This window comes from Octodon degus, unplaced genomic scaffold (assembly GCF_000260255.1).
Source record: "Octodon degus isolate 3935 unplaced genomic scaffold, OctDeg1.0 scaffold00183, whole genome shotgun sequence".
NCBI classification, from domain to species: domain Eukaryota; kingdom Metazoa; phylum Chordata; class Mammalia; order Rodentia; family Octodontidae; genus Octodon; species Octodon degus.
The window spans coordinates 2,659,126-2,672,710 of NW_004524759.1; the positions used below are offsets into that span (position 1 = coordinate 2,659,126).

Below are 13,585 nucleotides of genomic sequence, written 5' to 3' on the forward strand. Positions count from 1 at the left end.
ATTATTATACAACTGTCACTTTTTGAGGGTTCTTTCATATTGGAAAAGTCCATGTATAGAACACATTCAATAAATATACACATGAAAAATAAATTCTTTCCAATATTTAATTTCTAAATTTAGTTTTATTACTTTTTAATATTGCTTTGCATCTTTTCCCAAGTTTTGTAAGTAGGAAATAAATACAGAAAAATTCATGCAAAATATTTTTCAAAACTATTTCCAGTGGTCCTCACAGTTAACTACATCTCCTTGACCCCTCAATAGTACTTCTGCAAGTGGCTCCCATTCACTTGTGTAGCTGCTAGACAAATGAATCCCACCCTTTTCTCCTCGCTCCAAGTTGCCTATGGGAGATAGGTATTCCTGGGACCTAGATTTGCATTTTTGCTCTTGTATTTGACCTGGACCAGTGGTAGTCAGCTTATGTCACATAAGTTAATATTTTTCTTTTAAGACAAGGATGTTAATTATGAGTTGTTTTTTCTAAAGTAAAAGCTCAGTATTCAGGTTTTATTGCAGTGGTGGCCTTTGCTATAAATAAGTGTGTCTGGGGTTAGTTTAAGCACTTGATCTCTAAAAGATTGTCCCTCACTGGACTAGACAGAAATAAATCACCCCAAAGCGATATCTCTCTTTTCTCTAAAAACATACACGTTGTCTTTGCATCAGAGATCTTCAGGAAGGTGTGCATCTCCTGATCACCCCAATAATGGCCTAAGACTTCACTCAGTATTCCTCACAGACCCAGGTCCCTGAGCCCCATGTGAGGGCTTGCAACACAGGTAGAACTTGAGCCACCAAGAGCCTGTTAGAGTTGGATGAGGTCTGAGTTGTCCTTCGCCTCAGCATGGAGGTATTAAGATGTAAAGAGGTGGTAACATTTTAGAGACCACTGGGAGGTCCCTGGGTCTCTCTTGGAACATGATCTCGAGAGACCACTGTCACCTCCTGGCCACAGTTCATTCGTGGACTGGGCACTGGCCTCTATCTCACAGTATGAACTTTCTCACACATACTCCAGTCATGACACCACCTACCACTACCACCATGACTGCAAGGCTGCTGGGCACCAACCAAAACTAACATTGTGCTGCTTTGGACTTCGGCCTCTAAGACTGGGCCTCTGGGCACCAAGTGAACTCTTCTTTTTTGGCAAAACTAGGGATTGAATTTGCCAGGGAAGCACTTATTCCACTGAGCCATCTCCCCAGCCCCTCAAATGAACTTTTGTTCTGTACAAGGCACCGCTCTCATGTATTTCACTGAAGCAATGGAAACCTGGCCCTCAGAGTGCACTCTGTTCTAAAATCTCACTGGAAGCTCACAAGGAGAGTATGTCCATCCAGGTGTCCCCTTAAAAGGTAAAGGGTGCTGCATAGCAGGGCCCACTGGGCATAGATGCACCCAAGGAGCCATAGCAAGAGCAAAGGGAGCACCCAGAAGATTGCAGGAAGTATTGCAAATATTTTTGTTATTTGCTTCTGGAAAATGCAAACTCAGTTTCCTCCATAAAAATGTTACTTCTTGCTCTTGTCACTCTTTGGGAAAGGGTGCATGCTACCAGTTGCTTTTCCTTCTCTGTCTGTGTAGCTTAGGCATTGACTAAGAGGACTTGTCTTCTCTCGGTCATGGTGCAAAATACTCTAGCCTGCAGAAGGGAGCTACCTCATTAGCTGCCAGTCAACGCCTATGTTTTCTTCTCATCTTGGTATTAGCAGGCTACATATGCACCGTGCAATGAAAGCATATGCTAGGTGCAGAGAATATGTTGCACATTCCCATTCAGTACTTGGTCCCTGTTGCAGGTCACGGTTCTTGGCAGTTGCCTCAACATAGTAATGGGTAGTTACACCACTGGCTGAAAGACATTATCTTTGCTTTTCTTCCTGTTGAATGTTTTCTCCAACCACTTCCTATTATTGTCTTCTGATTCTAAATATTTTCTATTTCAATGTGTTTCTTTATTCTGAATTTTCTGTAATAGGATTGGTCCCACAAACCCACCACTTATACAAATATTTTTGACCCTTCTAATGTTTAAATGTACTTTTTAGTACTGTCACCATTTAGTGTGATTTTAGCCTACATAACTCCTCACTAGAAATAAGTAGACTGATTAGAGGTAGAGTTTCTTGAATATATGTACTTTATTTTTTTCATCATTGTGTGTCCCATGCCAGCAGTTTCTTGCTTATGGTAAGTACTTACTAAAGTCTTTTTAAATTTATTAATGAATTATGACAACATGTAAAACAATGCATTTTATCAATATTATAGAAGAATGACACAGGTTCTGAAACTGCAATGAATTAGGTACTGAGGAAGATATTATTTTATGCTAAGTGCAGAGTGAGGCTGAAACTCAACAAATCAGCCATTGTGGGGTAAGAATGAAAGCAGACTGCCATAGTTCACAAACAAAGCCAAAAAAACCAAATGGAGAAATGAAGAATGTTGGATTTCCTGACAAGCAAATGGTTTATAGCACTGGTGTTCAAACTCTGATCTACTGAGCAAGCTGCCTTCCAGCACCCAGTTTTGCTTTGCATAGGCTGGGTGTGGGCGGAGGGTGGAACGGCAATGTGCACCACAGTGAAAGCAGGAACTTGGTTACTGCAAGGGGAAGACAGCACAGCTGCCAGCTCCTTGGGGAATGGCTTATGCACAAGGGAAGCAGCATCACAGCAGGGTTTCAATGACTTGCTACAGCTACCAAGAACAAGACATTGCCACATAGGGGCTTAGCGAAACACTGGTAAAAGAAATTCAGTATTTTTTAATATATGCATTTTTAGAAGAATGTGGAAAGACCTCCTCATAAGTACATCTCCCTAAATTATCTATCGCTGTAAATATGTTGATTTCTTATTGCTGTTGTTACAAATTATAACTTAGTAGCTTTAAACAATGCAAATTTATCATGTTACAATCCTAGAAATCAGAAGTTCAAAATCAGTCCTGGTGAGTTCAACTCAAGGCCTTAGAGGATTTTGAGTTCCTGCAGCGGAACCCATTTCCTCATCTTCCTTTGCTTCCAAAGATAGCCTGTGTGTGGTGGCCGGTCCCACCCCACCACTCTCACACACATTCCTCCAGGTCTCTCTTTCTGCTTTCCTGTTTCCACCTTCTCAGTAGCCTAGTGATGGGTCACACTGGACACCTGGATGACCCAAGCCAATCTTCCTGGGTCAACCCTTAGTCCTCCATTAGGGTAAAACACACACAGGCTCAGTGGGCTGGGAAGTGGACATTACTGGGGGGAAAGTGACATAGTTAGGTTTGCACTATACAATTCAGTTGAATGTATGAAAAAAAGAAAATGAAGAAAGCTTCTTGTAGCAACAAAAATTGTCTCATTTCTGGGAAATTTTTTTAGCCCTTCCTGATATCTGGTCAAGTTTTGAGCTAGAAAATAAGAAATGTAACAAGACCCTACCAGAGTAATACTATTCAGTATCTAAAATTCTAGCCAAGTTCATCAAGAAGAAATTCTCCAACTATAAATGATCATGAAGATGAATATTGTTTAATTTAAAGTTTTTGTGAAGAAGAAGGAAAAGGGGTTGAAGGGAGGGTAGGAGAATGGGGGTAGAATAAAGTTATGTCATTTACAGATATACAAATTCCTTATGATGAATGTGACCATTGTATATATCTGAAGTATACCAATAAAAATAATTTTCTTTAAAAGAAAAATAGATTGTTGCTTTAGGAAAGAATTGGTTTTGCTTTAAATGCATCCTGAATCTAAAAAGAGAATAAAGTCAGTACCTTGAGCAAAAGCATCCACTGTGCAAAGGGCACAGGACTGGCACAGGGGCTGCAACGTTAGCTGTCCAATCGTGGGAACACACAGTCAGCAGGAGGCTCACAGCGTCTCCACAGATGAAGACAACAGGACTGAGGCCATCGATACACAGCCAGATGAAGGACACCAGGGAACAAGTCAATGGACCCTAGAGTTTGATGCATTAAGAAACAAGAAACCAACTGTGGCTGGCATTTTTTGTCATTCTGTGTCAGAGGTAAAATCAGCAGCGTGCAATCACACACTGCTGGTGGCATTCTAACTGGAAAAGCCTCTCACTGTGAGAATTACTAAGTGCCTCTTCCCTGAGAATAACTGTGAACCAAGAGACAGCCCTGCATTTCAGACAGTGTCATCTCCAGAGAGGAAATCAAGTCAACCCTGACTCATGATGTGCTTGACACTGAGGAAGAAAATGAGTAGAACCTTCCCTAAAACATATTTTCATAAATGCATAGACAAAATTACCTCTTAGGCTTTGGTTACCGTATCTATGTGTGTCTCAGTCTCCATAGCCTCAAGCCAAGAACTCTATTTATGAGTTAGGAGTGCAGTTACTGAATGTTTTTAAGGATATCAGAGTTTAGCCGTCTAAGTTATAGCTCTGTGGGTACGTGCATAGGAACACAAAGCAGTCCTTTAACATAGTAGTCTTTCTTGTCCTCTTTTTCTCTCGTTTTAGTTATCTGTGCTCAACCATGGTCCAAAAATATCAAATGGCAAATTTCAGATACGGTGCAGGGGAGAAAGAGAGAGGCAGGTCACCTTCATGTAATTTTCTTAAACTCTGTCTTAATTGTTTAGTACTATTAACAGTTACAGCCCTCAGTCTCCCACTAACTGTGCCCAGTTTATCATTTACACTTTGTCATAGGTGCATGCACAGGAAAGCCACATCTGCTTAGGGTTTGGTACCATCCTGCATTTCCTCCAGGGGCCTTAAAACCAGTCCTCTGAGGAGAAAGGGGGCTGCTGTACACACCCTGTGTGCAACCTTCCCATGTCTGTGTGATCTTGGCAATGAGCACGTGACCTGAAAAGGGGGGTTACATTTAAGAGGGCAAGCTTTGAAGTTAGCTTGAGACTGATTCTTGTTTTCTACTTAAAAGTTTTACAACCTGATTCCTCCTGTGGAAAGTATCATTACAGGCACATTTAAAAATAAAAACAAAAACAAATGATAAAACATTGTGAAAATGTTCTATTTTCTAGACTTTTTTCTTTAAAGGAAAGTAGTTATTAAACAGCAATAATAATAAAACAAAAGAATAAATGAGTTATTGTTACTGTACAACTTTGGGATAAATGCTGTATTTTCATTTGTACTCCAAACAAAAATAAAGCTGTAATAATTTTTAAAGTTTGAGTAGAAGGTTTTCTAACACAAATTCTGAATAAATAAACTGGATTTTAAAAACCAGCCTGTAACTTCAAACACATTTTCGCTTTCATGTTTTCCTATAACAGAATCACGCGGACACAGCAGAAATGAGCCTGTATTCATGCACTTGATTTTCATGTGCATTATAAATCTTATTTTCCATGTATGGTGTGGGAGAAGGAGTCATGTTTCCCAGATGGTGGAGACTTAGATGGGACCGCTCCAGCTTCCTCATCTAGATGACGAATATGAGGCTCGGCCCTGCTAAGGGCTGCCCAGTCCTTCCTACAGAGGCAGGGCAGGTTAACATCCACAGGCTCCTGACCAGGAGGGCTGTTCTGCACAGGATGGGGGCAATTCATCATCCGACGACTCCACACATTCCTGTGTGCAGAGTTGGATGCCTTTGTGGATCACTGGGGAAACGTAGATGGAGTTCTTATGTTGGCCCAGGTGATACATGCGTTAACAAACATGCATCCATCCAGGCCACAGCTCACTCCCCGCACCAGTATAAGACCCACAAAACTCATCCCACTTCCTTCTCCCAGCCCTATTCTCTTGCCACCTGTCTCCTGCCCCTCCACCTCTCAATTCCTTTCCTGCTAAGAATGATCTATCTCCCTACTTTCTATTATCTATTGTTCTTTTTTTTTCACTCTGGATTTATGATAGAAAAGAAACAATGTGATATCTCAGCTTGTGTGTTCCAACTCCACACAAGGCATATAAACATTAGGTACTGCAAGCGTGTTTAAAAAAGGAAGAGGATGAAGAGATAGGCAGAGGGGGAGAGAGGGAAGGGTAAAGGGGTGCAAAGAAGAATGAAGATGTGTTGTGTACATGCTCCAACTCTGCACAAGGAGTATGAGCGTTGTGTACTGCAAGCATATACTACTACCCTAAAATAATAATAATAATAATAATAATAATAATAATAATAATAAAACAGAAAAGGAAAAGTACTTCTCTTCCTTAAGGGTTAAATTTCTGGAAATACTAGTTGAAACTATGTTTACCACACTGAAGTCTTTGGTTGGACATTCATATACCGAAACAATAAACTTTTTAGTGTGACATTATTTCATAAACTAAATAAAATCTTTTGCTTTATCATTCAAATATGGATGCTCACCTTAAAATTATTAAGGAGGGGGCAGGAAATGCTGGATGAGAACTATTTAGCTGTAATACTTTCCAAATTTTGCTGACATTTTACCCATTTCTCCAAGTTTCCTGCATTTTGTTATGAAATTCTAATGACAACCCCAGTGATGGCGAATAGTTAACACTTACTTTGATAGTTGACTTTGGCAATATTTCTATGAAAGACTGTGTAAGAGAAATAGTTGTGCACATGCCTCTAAATTTATTTTATAATAAGGGAAAGAGGAGCATTGCAACCATGTACTTATCTTCTTAAGAGATAAATTCCTAGTGTAAAGACACTTGAAAGAAAACTGGCATTTATTTTAAGGCTCTGGTAGCCCCTTTGGACCCTGAAAACACACACCACACACACACACACACACACACACACACACACACACACCACTTTTATTTCGAAGGACTATTAAGGCTCTGGTAGCCCCTTTGGACCCTGAAAACACACACCACACACACACACACACACACACACACACACACACACCACTTTTATTTCGAAGGACTATTAAGGTCCAAGGCTTTTTTTTTTTTCTTTTTTTTTGAACGGGAGTAGGGAATATGTTTTAGATGATATTTAAAACCACTTGGCTTAGAAAACGTGGGTTTTAAACCCAGGAATGTTACAGAACAGGCAGATATACCTACACCTTCTAGCTTATCCCTTGTCCGTCTTGAGGGTAAATGTTTAATTTCCGTCCCAGCAGGTGATAGTCCTAGAGATCTTACGTGACAGGGTGAGGTGGGAAGCAGCGGAGAGGAAACCAAGGCAGCAGCTGCAGGCGCGCGGCTAGCGGGGCAGTTTCGCTTCCTGCGGGCTAGAGCCCTGGGTTAGAACTTCCGGACCAAGGTCCCCGAGGTCCCCGGTCCTAAGGTCCCCAGTCGGTCGTCCCACTTTGCTCACCTCCACGGCGATGCTGCCTGCCACGTTTCAGCCCGTGTCCCCAGGTGGGTGCTGCGCCCGCGGGTGCAGAGGGATCGGGTCTCGGGGAGGGTGCCGCGCTGTGAGGCGCTACTGCAGGCTTCACGGTCTCCAGTTTTCCGCTGGGATTTACACAGCGCTAGCCTGCTACCACCTGTATCTGCGATTTCTGGGGCTGGTGCTCCGCAGAGCAACAGGACAGATTCCGTCCTTTGTTTTCACTTTGCAACGTGCTTTTAAAGCAACATGTCCTTTGAAAACACGGAGAAGCAGGTCATTGGTCTCCTGTGGTGTGACTCACCTGGCAAGCAAAGTGTGAGCCAGCTTGGACACCAGGGCATGACAATGGCAGGGAAGGGCAGGGCAGAGTAGGTAGCCTCATGCCAAGGCTGAGCTGTAGCCAGGTTAAAAATCTCCCTGTTCTGTTGCTGCACATTTTCGAAGTTGTTTGTACTATGTTCTTTTTGAAGTGTTTCTAATGCATTTGTGAGTTGCATGTGATTATGAAAAGTGTTCAATTTTTAAATGTAACAACAGTATCACTCAAGTTAATATGACTGGAGATTCAATGAAAATGCAAAAAGAAAACATACTCTGAATGAAATTTCCTTAATTTTCAGAACAAAATTAATTTTTCATAACTTAGCAGCATCTTTTAGCTAGTACGATTTGGACTTTAGTGGCTTCTCTTAGTGTATGTTTTTAGTAAATAAACTGAATATTTGCTCTTTTGTTAATTGTGACCATGGAAAGGACACTGAAGGAATTAGAGCTGCAGAGCTGAGTTGATCAACATTTTAAACACTAGCTGTGACATTTTGGAAGCTCTGTGGCTCACACACTGCCACACACACTGGCCTTGTACTATCCAGAAATAACCCTGTGACTTAAACTAACAACTTAGCAGAACAGGTTACAGTGTATCTCCAACTTCTAGGTTGAACCCTGTGGCCAGAAAACAGCTTTTCTTCCACCTGACAGCCAAGAGACAGACAGGCAGAGACACCTGCGGTTGTGATGGTTTGAGCTAACATTTCGGCTCCTTCTCAGTCTAGCATGTATCACTTGCCTCAGCTTCCTTGTTCTGCCAAGAGTCATTGATACCGCTTGTGTAGTGAGCTATCTTTTTGACATCCACCCATGCCCAGTTCATCAAGGAGAGCAGCCTTCCGGGAGAGCTAGTTCTTAGTATTCCAGATGGGCAGATTCATTGCATGGAGAGCTCTTCTGTGAACACTCTCCACTCTTGCTTTTGCTCGATTGTGGCAGCAAGAGGTCAGCTAGTCCAACAACCTTATTTTGAAGAAAAGACAACAGAGACTCCAGGGGTGACTTTCCCATGGCCCCAGAACTAAGACATACTTGCAGGCAGTCTATCCCTCAGCTCACCCAGCACCTATGTGTCTTCCCAAGAAGATAACAGTGACAGTGTGAAGAGAGCTCAGTGCTATGAGGCAAGTGATTTCTACTGCCCTGGCCTGGCTCGTAGTGCTCTTGGCCACGCAGATGGGATCAGAGAGCTGTACTAGCTGTCCAGTGACCATAGCCATGTAGACAGCCATCAGAGAGCTCTACCAACTGTCCAGACTGCAGCTAGCACTTCCCTGGGAGCTGGAAAGTCTCTACCCAGTGCTGAACCACGGAAGGAAATTCTACTTGGAATGTGCTTTTTGATTTATCTTTAACCGGATGTCATTTACTAGTGTCCACAAAAGATTCTCTCTCTGCTTCATTCATTTTGTTGTTGTTGTTCTTTTGAATTTTTGAGATCATAGAAATGATCATTAAAATCCCACTTATTTCCCACATCATACTTTTTGTATTTAATTGACATACATGGTACTTCTGATAAGAGTTAAATAAATGATTCATTTAAAAGCAGAAAGCACAAAATAGCAGAACTAACTTGGATTGTGTTGTATATAAATGCAGAAATGGTTTGTTTAGGTCTCATGTTTTGGCCTCAAAATCCTTGAAGAGCTGAAGGTTTTTGCTCTTACTTCAATCAGAGCCAACAGCATAGATTTGTCCCACTAAGGAAATACTCATCCTCCACTCTGGTGGGGGGGGGGCAAAAACTACTCACCTGGTTGGATGCAGGGACACATACATGTCACCCCAGAACTCTGAGGGACTAAGTCAGGAGGATCACAAGATCAAGCCCATTCTGGGCAACATAACTACTATGTCTCAAAAAAATATAAAGAATGGAAAAAATGAGGCAAAGGTCCTAGTTGAATCCCCAGTCCTAAAACAAATACAGTTTTCTTATCTTAGGTCAGCCTAGAAAGGCCAGGATGAGGACATTTCTGAGCTGTTAAAGAAAAACAGCTCTTTTAGAGCAGTTTTCTCTTTAAAGAATTCCTAATACCCCCTGGGAATTTCCTAGTCTTGTGCTTTACAGTTAGATTTATCTTCTATTTTGAGTTAATTTTTTCAAGTATGTAAAGTTTATGTCTAGATTATTTTTTGTATGAATGACCAGTTGCTCCAAACTTATTTGTGAAATAGAGCCCCTTTATCTATTAAATTGATCTTTCCTGTATCAAAGATCAACTGTGGGCATATTTCTGGACTTTATAATCATACCATTAATCTGCCTGTCTACTCACCAATGCCACAGTATCTTAATTAATTAATTAGTGATACATTATAGTTAGTCTTAAAGTCAAATAGTCCTCTTGTTCTTTTCTTCTCCTTGAATATTATATTAGCCCCTCTTTTTAATTTTTCTATTGTTAACTTCTACAAAAAATATAAGAATAGTTTTAATGGATACAAATATGTCCTCTCTATATATAATGTATATATATATATATATATATATATATATATATATATATTATACATATAATATATTGTATTCTTCTAACATTTATTATTTCTTTGTATTAAAAACTTTTAAAAGTAAATAAAATAAAATAAAGAGCTCCATAACATAGAATTGCGAAGGACTTCTGGCTTCCACATCAGTGTCACTGGATGGCACTGGGGTGTCAGAGGGACTGTGCTGCTGCCTTTGCCTGAGCGCACCGTGGAGCAGTCACACTTCAGGTGACCTCTGGACACAGACAGCCGGAGACCCAGGCCCTGACTGAGGCTTGTCTGTCTCTGTTCTTGCATCAGTCACTAAATCTCTCCTTGTCTCAGGTGCTTATTAAAGAGCAAGATGGTGGGGGCAGTGACATTTATTCCAAAGTTATTTTGAGCAATAAAAGAGAGAATGTAGGTGAAGTCCTTAGCAGGACAACAGAGTCATTGCTTCACACCTGTTGGCTATTTTAATTCCTACGCTACTGCTCAATGGGGGTCACATTTACATGTAAAAGATAAACTTCTTATTGAGACAAGCCCCCATACTGGCTTGGGAGACAGGGAAGGAAACAACCAAGCTCCCATACAAAATAAAATAATAACCAGGAGACATAGCTACCTGTGTAAAGGCACTAACATGTCCTTGGGGAAATAATGCATCTGACAGTTGTGAGAAGAAAAAAAGGATTCTCCAAGGAGAACTAGGACAGACTATTTGCAACGGTATTAAACTACAGAAGTTTCAGGAAAGAATAAAAAAGAAATTCAATAAAATGGAATGAGAACATGATTGATTTCCCAGATCACACAATACCAGTTGTAACTCAATTTGCACAGAATGTAAATATACGTGAAACCTTAGACTGTAAATAAACATTTAGTGGGCTGCGGTGATGGCTCAGTAGAATAAGCACTTCCCTGGCAAGTGCAAGGGTCTGAGTTCAATCCCCGGTTCCTCAAAAAAAATAAATAAATAAAAATAAAAATAAAAATAAATAAATAAAAATAAAATAAAATAAATAAATGTAAATTTGTAGGCTAGTGCCGGGAAGATAGGTTGGCAGTCTAAGCACCTGCCTGGCAAGCACAAGGACTCAGGTTCAATCCCCAGTACTACATGCTTTTCAGGTTACCATGTGGGACACAGAAATCGGGCATGGTGGCACATGCCTGTAATCCCAGTGCTGGAGAAACTGAGACAAGAAGATCATTATGAATCTGAGCTGCATAGCAATATTCTGTAATAAATAAATAAATACAAATTTTAAAAAGTTTGTAGAATACTTCAAATTATAAGATTAAAAAAAATCTATTGTATCACTAGGATTTTTTTAAAACTCTAATCTAAACTAAGGACCATCATCTCTACCAAATATAAAGTACACATTTGAAGAGTTTGAATTGCTTTTATTTAATCATCTAAGTTATGGTTGCTTTTTATGACTTTCCTCATAGATTAAACAACATCTTACAGTAATTTTGGAGACAGCCATAAAATAAGAATAGGAAGGGCAAAATTTTACAGATCTATTATTTAGAAATGTTATTATTTGGCCTTGTAATTCTTTACTCTTTTAAATATAAAGAATGGCAGTTAGGGTTTACTGCACATATTGAAATAGTCCAAGTGGTGAAAAAATGTTTGAAATTGTATCCAATTATGTCCCTCTTAGCTTTTTTTTTTTTTTTTTTTTTTTTTTTTTTAAGGAATGGTCTATAGGGTGTTCAGGGTCTCACTACTAGATCGGACTTGTAGTAATCCACCTGTGTACAGCCTCTCAAGAGCTGGGATTATAGGAGCATACCACCACGCCATTTCAATTGCCATCTAAGCATGCCCCTGAGGGCAGGGCCGGCACTGCAGACATGGGGATTGAACCTCTGGTCCCTGTATCTGCTTGTAGGCACTTTAATCTGCTGAGCTATTTGGCTGGCCCTCCTCTTTGTTTGTTTGTTTGTTTGTTTGTTTCTAATTAGCCATAAGGAGCTTCTAAGACATTTACCACTGAGTAGAAATTTCTTTGTTGTTTCCAAGCACTTTGCATGGAAGAAATCCAAACAGGCAGCTTCCCTTTGCGATCATGACAAGAAGTCCTCAATGCCCTGCCATCTTCCTGAGAGTCTCTCTGTATCAATTTCACTAAAAGAAGTCCTGGCCAGGTATGCAGCTCAGTGGCACAAGTGCCTGGCTGGCAAGCACAAGGTCCTGGGTTCAACTCCCTGTACCAAATAAATAAATAAATAAATAAGGTCCTGTTTTATAGCACTGGGTCTCATTCTCCTTTCTGTTAAGCCTTTCTGTCTCTTTCCCATCTCATATTAATATGTCCTGTACCTTGTAAAGCCTACAGAAAGCCTGGAAACAAGCCCCAGCTTGGCCTTCCATACTTCCAATGATGCTGCTATTTGTTGGATACAGCTCATGGACAAAGCCTCATTCTTTGATCAGAGCCAACAATCTCATTCCTTTTATTGATTATGTCTGACTTTCAAAGGAGTAAAACCATGTGCAGACCACTTGACACTTGGGCCTTCCTTTAATAGCTGCCATTTGTTGTTTCCACTTTGGAGTCTCATGGGATAGGCAGGACCCTCTGTGACCTTGTGAGGTGAGTGTGTCACTTGGGACAAGGTATCACAATGGTTCAGTATAGTCACACTAAATATTTAATAATCTATTGTGTTATTTCAATTGTGAAAGCTTTCCAAGCTGTTAACGTAGGAGCCTTTCAGTCACTATGTTTTTATACTAGCACATAATGAAGAAACATAAAAGATCGCAATTTCAAAGCCAGGTATGATGGTACAAGCCTGTAATCCCAGCACTCAGGAGGTTGAGGCAGGATGATCACTGTGAGTTCAAGACCAGCCCAAGCTACAAAGTGAGCTCAAGGCCAAGCTGAAGTGTATAGTGAGGCCCAGCCTCAAAAAGACAAATAAATAAATAAATGCACAATTCCATAAAATCTCTAGCACAATAATTGTATAATGCTTTGCTGTCTGAAAAATCCCCAAAATTTAGTCCTTTTCCATTGACTGAATCATCAATTTTATTTGACCCTGGTAAGTATAGTTTAAAATCTTAAATGTATTTGAGTATAGTTGACAAATGCTTGTTTGTTTGTTTGTTTGTTTTTGTTTTACTTTACAAAGTCTCACTGTGTAGTTGAGGTTGGCCCTGAACTCACTATGTAGCCCAGTATGGCCTTGAATTCATGGAAAGCCTGCCACTTCTGCCTCCTAAGTACTAGGATGACAGGGATGTGGTACTTTGCTCACCTTACTTAACAGATTCTATGTCACTGCTGGGAAAAGGTTTTTTCTTTCTTTTTTTTTTTCTGTATTTTAGGGAAGGATCTACGGGGTGTTCAGGGTCTCACTACTAAATTGGACTCATCGTCATTCTCCTGTTTGCAGCCTCCCAAGTACTGGGATTACAGACATGTGCCACCACATCCAGTCTCAAATTGCTTTTTTTTTTTTTTTTTTTTTT

General features: G+C 40.4%; 1 protein-coding gene across 1 annotated transcript in view; it reads left to right on the forward strand.

Annotated features, from left to right (window-relative positions):
- Window positions 1-7,197: 7,197 nt before the first annotated feature.
- The window catches only part of Bank1 (B cell scaffold protein with ankyrin repeats 1), a 323,433-nt gene continuing 317,045 nt past the window's right edge, over window positions 7,198-13,585 (forward strand). Inside the window, exon 1 of the mRNA XM_023703868.1 lies at window positions 7,198-7,304. Within this exon, the coding sequence (XP_023559636.1) occupies window positions 7,271-7,304 (34 nt within the window). The 5' untranslated portion in view covers window positions 7,198-7,270. The remainder of the gene's footprint in view (window positions 7,305-13,585) is intronic.